Genomic DNA, 12,539 nt, shown 5'->3' with positions numbered 1-12,539 from the left:
TCTTATGACACAAGAACAAACCGTTGCAACATAAATAAACTTATCTAATAAAAGAGAGTTTTTCCTACCTAATTCCTTTGCCTTCGTCCTCTTCTCTAAAAAGAACTACTTTTTCTTATTCTTGTGTGTGTTAATTCTTAATTGTGTGGTGTATTCACTTTCCATAGAAGAAGAAGAAGAACATGTCTACTTTGATTGTACCCCCAATTCCTCCTTCCCCAAGAGATGACGCCATGCAACTTTACCGTGCTTTCAAGGGTAACCATCTCTCTCTCTCTCTCTCTCTCTCTCTCTCTCTGAAATTGTTAGTTTTGATGTTTGTGTATATGATTTGGTTATGAAGATATAATCATGCTCTAAAAAAGTTACATGGTTGTTTCTTGTCTCAAACTGCTCCTTATCGTTTGATATTCTTGAATTGGGTGTGTTTACTTGCTTACTGATGAAACAGAATGAGCTGCTGAAATTTTTCTTTTTCTTTTTCTTTTCTTCATCTTTTTTTTTTTCACTCGGTTGAAAATAATCATACTTGAAAGCATAGTAAAATTGCTTATGTATCAATTTCTTTGGGGATGCTGTTCCGTATCTATATGGTTTGGATTGTTATGAATTATAACCTTTTTGTTTTCCTTTCCTGTTTTACTTGCTTTTGCACTACAGAAGAAGTCTTTGATTCCAGTCATGAGAAAAGCCCTAAATTCCTACATTGTTTACTTGTTTTGTGACTTTTGAGTTTTGTCTAAAGATGTTGACTGCTATATTGACCTGCTTTTTTTTATATGTTTTGTTTTCTAGTGTGCTTTCCTTTCCATATCTTTTTAATTGAAAAATAGAAGGAAAAAAATGAATATTTTTGCATAAAAATAGAAGGGGAGAAAAAAGTTATTGCACGTATAGTTTGATCTGTAATTGCTATATAGGATTTTACCCAACTGATTCTTCTTTTGTGGAGACAGTTATACAGAGTCAAGTGTTATTCCTCTAGACTTGCTTCCATAAACACTTCTTTTGTTTCTTTCTTTCTTTTTTCTTTTTTTTTTTATAATTCTGTGCTTTGATAGGATTTGGGTGTGACACTAGTGCCGTTATCAATATCCTTGCTCATAGAGATGCGACACAGCGAGCCTACATCCAACAAGAATACCGAACAATATATTCCGAGGAACTTTCTAAACGCCTCGAGAAGGAGCTTCGTGGAAAGTTAGAGGTGTTCACTGAATCACTTCATTTAGGTCATTTAGTACCACCTAAATTGACCAAATTATATGTATCTTAGTATTTTAGAGTAGTAGATAATTTTCGCTAATAGTGTCTTGTCTCATATTTTTTTCTGTGTTTGCAGACTGCAGTTCTGCTTTGGATGCATGATCCTGCAGGACGCGATGCAACAATCGTTAGGAAGTGTCTGACTGTGGATGCAAACATCCAAGGTGCTACCGAAGTAATATGTTCACACACTCCGTCCCAGCTGCAACATTTAAGACAGATCTATCATTCCAAATTTGGTACCTATATGGAGCATGATATTGAAGCAACCACCTTTGGTGACCATAAAAAGGTGATGGATTATCTTTGTCTTTGTGCAACCTGAGCCTTAATGAATTATAGTCATATATGAATTGTCTTTGTTCATCAATTCAAATCAATGTTCAATTATGTGTCACTTTGCACAACATCGAGGTATACTTATTACATGTTTTGTGATTGTTTTCCCATAATATTTGGTTGTTCAATCACATCTGAAAAGCTTGCTCCAGATCTTGCTCGCATTTTTAACTACACCTCGACATGAAGGCTATGAGGTTAATAGAGAAATAGCTCAGCAAGATGCCAAGTTTCTCTACAAGGCAGGGGAAAAGAAACTTGGCACCGACGAGAAGGCTTTTATTCGCATTTTCAGTGAACGGAGTGCAGCACATTTGGCTGCTATCAGCTCTTATTACCACGATATGTATGGTCACTCACTTGAGAAGGTTTGTTACAATTATGGTCTGTGAAATATGGGGGAGAAACTTTCATAGATTAAATTTACAAGTAAAATTACATTACATGTAATTCTAATCATTGAAATTTTGGCCTTCATATTTGCTCCCATACTAAACTCATCCTAATTCCTAAATGTATTATTTCTTTTGTAACTTTTTCCCGCCGCTGTGGTTTTATTACAGGCAGTAAAGAATGAAACATCAGGGCATTTTGCTTATGCTCTTTTGACAATAGTCCAATGTGCTGAGCATCCTGGAAAGTATTTTGCAAAGGTATTCCTTTAAACTTCGACCATAGTTAACATTGCGATTATTCCATTGAAAGGTAAATCGCGAGAGGAAAATGACAGCTTGATCATTCAAAATGTGTGCACGCGTGTGCATCTGTCGTGTCTTGTCTGTGGTGTTATTTGTGTACATACATAAGCAGGAGAAATGCACAAAATGTAAAATGTCCAACGTTAGGAATTAAGGTAAACATCTGCAAATTTTGTGAATCATGATCTGCACTTTCTGATGTGCAAGGAATGGTAGCATCTTTTCTCTAAAATATATACAAGAGTAAGCTTGTTGTTAGTTAATTCATTCGGATTTCTGTTCAAATCTTCATCGGTGGTGGCATAATTGCCAGTAGTCCATCTCCAATCATTTGAATGTGGCGGAAATGCCAATATCTCATAATGATTTGTAGGAGGTTCTGCATTTGCAAGTATGAAGGAACATTTGAAGAATGTCTTAATGAAATGTAGTTTCATCGCCATACAGGTGTTACATAAGGCGATGAAAGGTTTGGGGACGAATGATGCCACGCTTATAAGGGTCATTGTAACGAGGACTGAGATTGACATGCAGTATATCAAAGCTGAATATTTGAAGAAATACAGGAAGACACTGAACGATGCAGTTCATTCTGAGACATCTGGTCACTACAGGGATTTTCTTCTCCAACTTTTGGGTCCAAATGTGTAGTTAACAATTCAACATGTTCGATGCCCCTATGATGTTGAATTAATAAGAAGCTACAACCTTGTATTTTATTTTATGTTTAAAGAACAATGTTTCAGTTAGGCAATGTGTAGTGCTTTGTAAGGATTATGTACATCATGATCCAGTTTGAGTGAAGGATTTGTGTTTGTAAACATATGAAGGGCTTTTGTGCATTATGTGTAACTAATGTTGCTTTTCATATTGACCATAACCAACTTTGCATGATGCTATTTAGCTTCTTGGTTGATACATGATTAAACCTGATCAATAGAACAATAGGCCAGACATGAAGATATTAATTGTAACATTATTAATACCTTATAGCACCATTCATGACCGTCATTATATTCACTAATTTGAATATCTGAGACGAAAACACAATCTATCAAAACTTGAAGAAGCCAAAGATGGTTTGCATAGATAGGTAAGATTCGGAAATATTTCACAAGAACGAGGGTTCAACATTTTTCTGTCGTGAAAATTATTGTGTTTAGAATTTAGGGTTTAAATATTGTTTAGTAACATTCATCTCTCGCAAATGAATTATAGCTTATGGAAGGATTTAACCATTCTAAGTCTTGAACTCATATGGAAGATTAAACAAGCCAGTAGTCCACCTGTCCAGGCCTTGACTTGCTATTGAATATAAAAAGAATACCCTAATGAGGTTGCAAACTCCACCAATGTCACAAACACAGTAGTCCAACCTAAAGAACTCCAAATAGAGATCCTTTATTCCGACATTCTACAATCAAAACAACAAATTAGGCACATGGAATATTCAAACCAACACTAGATCTGATTGAAGAACTGAAAAGTACAAAACAAAGGTTTTGATTATTGACACTTCTGCTAGGATCCCAACTTCTTTTAAAACGATTTTGATTAAATCATAAATCACAAGATTGATTACATATGTTTATACTTCATAGTATATGATGTCAAGAGTAATATTATAGAATATTTAAATTACACATATTATTTCATTAATCAATATCCACATATACAACATGACAATTATAAAACCTGTAGAAATAATCAGTGTCCTTTAATGTAAGCATGGCTTAAGCCAAACTTACCAGAAAAGAAAGAGAGGAAACCACCAAACCATCCATATTTACAGATCAATTCATCAATCAGTGATACTGATTGAAATTGAAATATATAAATATATGCATTACATTTGATTGCATCGATTAAAGTAGTGGTCGCAAATCACAAGTGGGGAAAAACTTAGCTCAAAACAAAATGGTACCTAGAGTCCACATAGCTCTCAACATCCCACAGAAAAGAACCAAAAGTAACAGCTTCCAAAACAAGTCTCTTAAGACCACCAAAGCTAATTTTGATGTTTACATCCTTCGAAGAATCAATTGCCCCCTGAGGTGTTATAACCATTTCAGGTCTTCCAAACAGTGCCTGTGTGTGCTTCTCAACCATGCTGACAGCCTCTTTGGATCTTATTGTTGCATATCTCTGTAGTGTCTCTCCATCGAAAGACATCACATAGTTACGCAATCTGGACGCCTTTGTCGCATAGCTGGATCCCCCTGAACTGATGCCACTGCTAGGCAAGGAAGAGACCTCAGGATGAGACATAACTGAAGAAAGGTTCTCTCCACCCTTGTGTCTCGTATCTTCCAAGGAAGTCGGGTAACTGTGATTCTCTTCTGCTGTGTTAGGCAGAATTTTCATTGTCTTCTCTAGCTGGAACCGTTGGTCAACCCGCTTAAGAAAGTATCCATACATGACTGATGCTGCATAGACTTGTCCTAGCCTGAGTTTGCTGATCTGAGCTAAAGAAGACAAATCCCCGGTACGGTTACCCAGGATGACAGACAAATGGTTTTGGATCATTTCATGGACTTCAGAGGAATGAAGCTTCTCAATTTTCTCATCTTCTTCTGGCCATGAATCGACTCGCCCAGAAGGATTAGGGGTAATGGAGGGTACCAGAGAAACATTGGCATCCATAAACTTCTGAACAACCAAAGCATACAATATCTCTTCTAGAGCTTTCCGCCTCTCATTAGCCTTGACCTCAGCAATTCTCCTGGAAAAGTTTGCATGCCAGATCAGAAGTCTATACTCAAATCCATCATATTTTAGCGGGGGAAACCACATCTCATTTATTCATGAATACAAATAATTTAAGATATGAACAACAAAAAACTCAATCAGAACTTCATACTCCACAACCTTTTTTTTCTACATTCTAGTTGCCAAATCGGTTTAATTAGGTAGAAATCATTCATGAAAACTATGCTAGTTTTATATTACACGTTTTTGCTGGTTTCAACCAAAACTTAGTAGGAAACATACATCATAAATAAATTAAAATATTGATTCTTTTAGAAGCAAGTTAAACTCACTGAATTTATCAATGTCTTACATGACTCTGCCAAACAGTCACTAGAAAGTAAGTGAATAGATATGAAATACAGAATTAAACGAGGTGATAAAAAAAAACTTTGCATGCAAAACCTGGTTTTGAAAGGGAAAAGACCCCTCCCTCCCTTCCAACCAAAATACTTTAATGTTCCACAATTTATAAAAGCATGGACTGCAGAATTTCTTTGTAGCACATACCCATCTATTTCGAAATAATTACATGATACATGTAAAACTTTAAAAACAACCATTTAAAAAACTCCAACTAAGTTACCCTCTTCTAATAGAATGTAATTTTGATTTACTAACAGTCAAACTTTGCTACAATGTTGTCCAACCATACCTTCTCACATCAATAATAGTTAATTTTCACACTACTTAAATGGTCGCACAAATGGAAGGACATGATTTGTCGACTATGTAAGGATCTTTCACACCCAATCCATCAAAACTAAACTCTTTTCAATATATCTATCATCTACGTAATGATATTCATATTTATCCAATCTATAAGAAATAAGAGCATGAAGTGCTACAGGGTACTCCTACTAGCAATAAAGCAATGCCAATGTGGTAATAAAATATGAAATGTTAGATATCATCAAATGACAAGTATACAGCACACCTGTACAAAACTATATCAGTGCCTGAAGCAGAAGGCTCATCCTTTCGTTTATCACCATCACAGTCTGTTTGGAATTGCTCAAGCTGCTGCTCAACTGCAGCAGGCACAAGATGTGGATGACTTACCAAAATCTCAGAGAGAAATTGCCCAATTGGAGATTCCAGCTGAAGTGGAGCAAACTTGGAACTAGACCCAGATGACTGTTCAGACGATGATGAAGCTCTAACTACAAACCCCTTTCTACTTCCCTCAGCAAGTCTCAGATGACCTAGTCTGGAAATAGGTACAGAAGTGCATAGCTGCCAAACGCCAAAAATCATGAGAAAGTAATACATCACTAATCTTCACATACACATACTATAATAACCTTATTCTATGTATTTATAAGCTCAATGAACAATATGATTATTAGATTTGAATAGAAAAGGAAACTACATAGGCTTAAAAAATGGACGGAGAGGATGAGACATCCCATGACAAAACCTCATGCTAAAGCATGCCAATTCATTTGAATGTCAGCTAAATTAACACCCTTGAACAGACCATATGCAGAGCTCTAAATGACACAGTGTGACAATATATCCGACTTCAAATCATCTCAACAAAGGAAAAATATATCGAAACAAGTTCTTGTTAAGAATAAGAGCTATCATAATTACATGGAAAATATTACATGTCACTGTGAATCCGGTACTGCATTATGAAAGGGAGCCTTGGAGCAACGATGGAGTTGTCTATGTGTGACCTCAAGGTCACGGGTTCAAGCCGTGGAAACAGCATGAGCCACTGATGTAATTATCAGGTTAGTTAGGTTGCATACATTACATTCTTTGGGCGCGGCCCTTCCCCAGACCCTGCGATAACGCGCAAGGCATGGGCTGCCCTCTTTTTCCCTAAGCTTCTCATACTTGCTCTCTACAGCTTCACCATAATTCCCAAATACAATAAAACGAGACATACGAATAGCAAATAATTAGAATTCAACTTGTATTTTCTCTTCTCGTATCACAATGCAGCAGCTACTAACAACCGAAGCACATCAAATTCAACCACATTTTCATATAACTTGTAAAGGCAACTAGAATACCAGTGAGAAACTAATTCAAGTTTTTTATTTGTCAAACTCATCAAGCACAGCAAATCAAGCACAAAATATTAGAAAAGTTTGCAATAAAAAAAATAAAAGAAGAGAGAACAAAAGTTGAAGCGGCAGTTTCATACCTTATTATTGAAAAAGCCAAAATTGGAACGGAATGGCAGTACGTTGGATCTTCTGATAAATATGGACGGCTTATATGAACCGGACAATGATGGGAAGATGTTCACCGCCGCCGCCGCAGCCGCCGGTGCTTCCATTTGGAGCTGAGCAAAAGCAAGATAGAAGCGTTAGATGAAAGAAGATAGGAGCACAAGCAAACAATAATTGGAAAAAAAAAAAAGAATATGGAGATAACATTGTAATTGAAGCATGGAGCGTGATGCATACGTGATGCGTATGAGGAGTTGCGAAGATGGAAGAAGACGAAACCCTAAGGAGCGAGATGGGGGAAGGGGAAGTCCAGATAAAACGACGGAGTCTTACAGTTCAACAAAGAAACAGAAAATAGTCACCAAAAAAACAAAGAAACAGAAAATGGGTAAATTTTCCTTTTTCCTACCAATCCATTTTTTCCCCCTAACTTTAATAGAAAAAAAAAATAATAATTTTGATGCCTAACAGTTTAACACGTTTGTTTAATCGTGAGTTTAATAGACACCACAAAAATCGTGCGTTTAAATAATTTTAAATGATAAATAAAAAAATTATATAAAAATTAAAATCAACTATAAAAAGGTAAAAATTCGGTACAATCAATTTTATGTAAATTAATAACCAAGAATTATTAGATAAAAATTTAATAAAATTATTTAATTATTGTCAACTATTAATTTATTTATTACACTTAAATTTTTACCTTATCAAAATTATTTATCGTATATTTATGGATTTGTTTAGATAAATTTTTGAAAAAAAAATAAAATATTTTTAAGTATTTTTTTAAAATATTTAAAAAAATAATTTTATATTTAAATATTTTCTATAAAAATATTTTTTATCTAACCATTACATTTGGATATAAGTACAATAATAAAAAAAATTTGTTTATTTATTATATTAAAAATATCTTTTTAAGAAAAAAACCATTTCTAAAAAATATTAATTATAGTTTTTAAAAAATATTTTTTTTGTTACTAAAATTTTGTCGTTAAAAAAAAGATATTTTTATTTTTATTATTAAAATTTTGTCAAACACACTAAAAAATAAAATAAATTTTTTCAATAAAAATATCTTTTTTAATAATTTAATAATACCTAAACAAGCTCTATATATAAATACATGTCTTATTTAATTTATTTTTAATATATATTTGGTATTTCAATACAATTATATTAAGTATATACCAAAATCAGTTATTAATATAAAATATATATTAGAATATAAAATAAATATTAAAAAAATTAAACATAGTGACTGATTTTGGCGAGTTAATATTTAAAATGATCCCTGAAATTTGACCACTAACTCAATTTGATCCTCCAATTTTTAATTGACTCAATTTATACCCTGAAATTTTAAGGCGTGACTCAAATTGGCTTTTCCGTCTAACTCCGTCACTGGAGTGATGACGTAGCACCCAAACATCACCACATGCTTCTCCTTCTTCCTCTTACCATCGTCATCACCACCTCTCCTCTACCAATACCTTCCCTCCCCCAACAAACAGCATTCACATCCCACCAACACCCACACATTTCTACAGCCACTTACGAAGGACTTTTTTATTATCTGATCCTTCTCTTTCTCACCATCACCATCTTCTCTCTATCAACATCCTCTCTCTCTCCAACAAATAACATTAACAATCATTAACATTAACAAATTGAAGAGAAATAGAAATAGAAAAAGAAAAAAAACACCACCACACTTTAGATTCCTCTTAATAGGAACACAAAGATGGGTGCAATTGGTAAAGGTACTTCTGAGGGTGCTTTGAATTTGGGACAATGGGTGGTGTGACCTTGTGATTGATGGTAACATTGGGATTGCATTGCTCAATATGTATGCTAAGTGTGGTTACATGAAAATGGGATTCAAGATTTTTAACATGATTGTGCATAAGGATGTTATTATTTGGGGTGCCGTTATGGTGGTTCATGGTGTTGCCCCTAACAATGTCACATTCATTAGTTTGCTGCCTGCTTCCAATCATGAAGGAATGATGAGTGTAGGTGTTATGCTCTTTAAAGCTATGGCGGTAAAAATGTGTAGGTATTGGTAGATTGTGAATGTTATTGTTTGTTACAGGAAAGACAGTATTTGGGTTATGAATGTTGTTGTTTGTTGGGGAAGAGAGAGTGTTGGTAGAAAGGAGGTGGTGATGGCTATGGTAAGAGGAAGAAAGAGAGGCATGTGGTGAGGTTTGGGTGCAACGTCATCATTCGGTAACGGAGTTGGACGGAAGGGCCAATCTGAACCATGCCTTAAAATTTTAGGGTATACATTTAGTCAATTGAAAATTAAAGGGTCAAATTGAGTCGGTAGTCAAATTTCGAGAGTCATTTTGAGTATTAACTCGATTTTGGCGGTTAATTTTAGTGTATAAATAGCATTTTTTATTTTCATATGTATTTTATATTAGTAGGTGATTTTAATGTACACATAACATAGTCGAATATAAATTATAAAATTGGTTAATAATAATGGTTGGATAATAAATGGTCGTCTCATTCTTCTTTTCAGAAATTATTTTTTTAGAGTAAAATACTTGAATAAACCAAAGGGAGCCAAATATTACCAATATCACCCAAAACAAGAAATGGTACCTGGATCACCCAAAGGCCTTATTTATATAAATCAAATTAGAGTAATTCGATTTGCAATTTTTACTAGTAAATCGAATTAAGCTAAGTAGAATTACTAGGCCACATATAAATCGAATTAGACAATTTTGATTTACACATGCATCAAGTAAATCAAAATAGGCTAGTCAGAATTATGCATGGGTGGTTTGATTCTAAGTAAATCGAATTAGGCTATTTCGATTTACCTTGTTGAAGATCAAAATACATAAATCAAATTAGGTAAAGCAGATTTACTATTGTTTTAGCAAGATATTTAAATGGAGGTAGGGTAATTTGATTTAGAAGGGAGCAAATGTGTATAAATAGCTGTGGAATGTGAATTCTCCATCATAGTGAGCCCCACAATGGCTAGTGATGAGAGCTTTTTGATTTTGGTACACTATAGAGGGTCGATTAAGAAAAAAATGTGTTCCAGAATTAAGCTTACGGCTAATGATCTGCTTAGTATTTTTATTAGAGCTTCGACGAGTTTTACCAAATTTAAGGATAATATAATTCGAAAACTGGGTCTGCAAGGCGTGAAACAAGTGGAGAAGTTATTCTACAAAATTCCAATTTCGGTTTTGTGGGATGATGTGAAGTATAATTTGTTCGTCATAGGCAGTGATGAAGATTTGGAAGTGTTGTTCCACTATCGTTGGCAATTCCCAGAGGTGAAGAGCCCTGAGCTGTTGGCCAAGCTTGTGGATGTGGTCTCTAACTCAAGAAGTTCTAACCGGATTCCTCTGCATTTAGCCACGCCCGCCGGGTAGAGTTCGAGGCCTGTTGGTGCCTCTTCATCTCTACCCGTGATTGAGCCTAATGCATGTTTGGTGGCCTCCCTGTCCTTCGCTACTGACCTGGACCGCACTCATGACGCAGAACAAGTTGATACTGTGCCGGTAGTTGATGTTGCATTTGCAGTGGCCGGCATTGATGATGTGGTCCTAGATCCCCGACAGGGTGGATCCCCGGATGGTGTCGAAGATGTATTTCAGGATGATGAGGATGATGATGATGTGGAGTCTGCCACGACTTCCAATGATAGCACTGATGAGGATGAGAGGAATACTCTAGCTGGGTGGTGTAGCAGGTAGTTTAGGAACACCGCAGTACTCCCTGCACTTTTCAGCTTTGGACTTGGATGCCATGAGATAGCAGGGAAATCCTGCCGTGCCTGCCAGATTTGGGGCTAGAGACACACAGGATACCAGAGGACTAGCTGAGTTCTAAGTTTGACAGCATTTTCAGGATAAAGACTAGGCCCTGTTGAGTGTGAAAACCTACAGCATCCGACGTGGAGTTGAGTATAAAGTGATGGAATTCGATTACCATAAGTACCATAGGAAGTGTAAGTATTTTGGCAACGGGTGCACATGGTTGATTTGTATCAGTCTCCGGTAGTGCAAAGGTATTTGGGAGGTGAAACAGTACAATAGACTGCATACCTATCTGGCCACTCCATATCTAGTGAACACAGGAGGCTCGATTACCATGTGATCTCGGCATTCATACTCCCTATGATCAGGTCCGATGATGCCATGTTAATCAAGGTACTTCAGAATGTGACAGAGGTCCATTTTGGTTTTAGACCGACTTACAAGAGGGTTTGGATGGCTAAGCAGAAGGTTTTGGCTCAGATTTACATAGACTGGAAGGAGTCATATAATGAGTTGCCGTGATGGGTTCTAGGGATGCAGATCACGATGCCAAGCAGTGTTGCGTGTTGAGGACGAGTCCAGTGCGACTGGGTAGTCAAGTGAGTGAGGAGCAAGCATATTTCAACCGACGTTTTTGGACTTTCTCACTGTGTATCAAAGCGTTCAGACATTGCAAGCCTCTAGTTAGTATCGACGGGACCCACCTGTACGGAAAGTACAGTGGAACATTGCTTGTTGCTATTGCGCAAAATGGGAACTCCAACATCATTCCTGTTGCATTCGCACTTGTGGAGGGTGAGAATGCAGAGTCGTGGTCATTCTTTTTATCCCATCTTTAATAGCATGTCATGCCTCAACCAGACATTCTTGTTATATCGGATAGGCACAACGGGATCAAGGCTGGACTAGAGGCTCCTGATGGTTGTTGGCTTCCGCCTAATGCGTATAGGGCATTTTGTATCTGGCATGTTTTGGCCAACTTCGCCCTCAATTTTAAGGGCAAGGATACTAGGAGGTTTATAGTGAATGCTGCTTATGCGAAGACCGAGGTAGAGTTCAACTACTGGTTTGACATCCTCCACTCGAAGGACCCAGCGATGTGTGACTGGGCCAACCAGATTGACTATGCACAGTGGACTCAACATCGTGATGAAGGACGGAGGTTCGGGCAAATGACGACGAACATCTCCGAGTGTGTTAACTCGATCCTTAATGGTGTAAGGAATCTTTCGGTGTGTTCCCAGGTGAGGTCCACCTATGGACGATTGGCAGAGCTTTTTATTCACAAAGGAAGAGATGCAGAAATGCAATTGGAAATAGGGCATCGGTATAGTCAGCATCTGATGAAGGCAATTGAGGCAAATATGAAGGCTTCAAGGTGTTTCACAGTGACATTGTACGACAGGCAGTAATCAAAGTTTACTGTGGCTGAGACGACGCCCACAGACACATTTTTCCTTGGGTCTTACAGAATGTCCCTTAGAGACCACACCTGTGATTGCGGGTAT

At 36.5% G+C, this 12,539-nt stretch overlaps 2 protein-coding genes across 4 annotated transcripts; one reads left to right on the top strand and one right to left on the bottom strand.

The window, feature by feature from the left end:
• Positions 1-3,223, top strand: LOC130979511 (annexin D5-like). Its single transcript, XM_057902969.1, has 6 exons — positions 1-258; positions 1,062-1,207; positions 1,343-1,558; positions 1,758-1,973; positions 2,169-2,258; positions 2,751-3,223. Exons 1-6 carry the CDS (start codon positions 183-185, stop codon positions 2,952-2,954), a joined length of 948 nt encoding a protein of 315 aa, XP_057758952.1. The 5' UTR covers positions 1-182; the 3' UTR covers positions 2,955-3,223.
• A 245-nt stretch (positions 3,224-3,468) lies between these two features.
• Positions 3,469-7,636, bottom strand: LOC130979510 (UV-B-induced protein At3g17800, chloroplastic-like). 3 transcript variants are annotated; one of them, XM_057902966.1, is made up of 5 exons: positions 7,443-7,628; positions 7,210-7,350; positions 5,989-6,287; positions 4,228-5,025; positions 3,469-3,717 (listed from the first exon to the last, which is right to left on the bottom strand). In XM_057902966.1, exons 1-5 carry the CDS (start codon positions 7,470-7,472, stop codon positions 3,705-3,707), a joined length of 1,281 nt encoding a protein of 426 aa, XP_057758949.1. In that variant the 5' UTR covers positions 7,473-7,628; the 3' UTR covers positions 3,469-3,704. The 3 variants fall into 3 exon arrangements, with proteins under 3 accessions (XP_057758949.1, XP_057758951.1, XP_057758948.1); XM_057902968.1 differs by lacking the exon at positions 3,469-3,717 and having other exon boundaries at positions 3,924-5,025; positions 7,475-7,636; XM_057902965.1 differs by lacking the exon at positions 3,469-3,717 and having other exon boundaries at positions 3,924-5,025; positions 7,443-7,627.
• Positions 7,637-12,539: the final 4,903 nt, after the last annotated feature.

The sequence above is a fragment of the Arachis stenosperma genome, chromosome 5 (assembly GCF_014773155.1).
Source record: "Arachis stenosperma cultivar V10309 chromosome 5, arast.V10309.gnm1.PFL2, whole genome shotgun sequence".
Lineage (NCBI taxonomy): Eukaryota > Viridiplantae > Streptophyta > Magnoliopsida > Fabales > Fabaceae > Arachis > Arachis stenosperma.
This window is presented reverse-complemented; position numbering and strand designations above follow the sequence as displayed.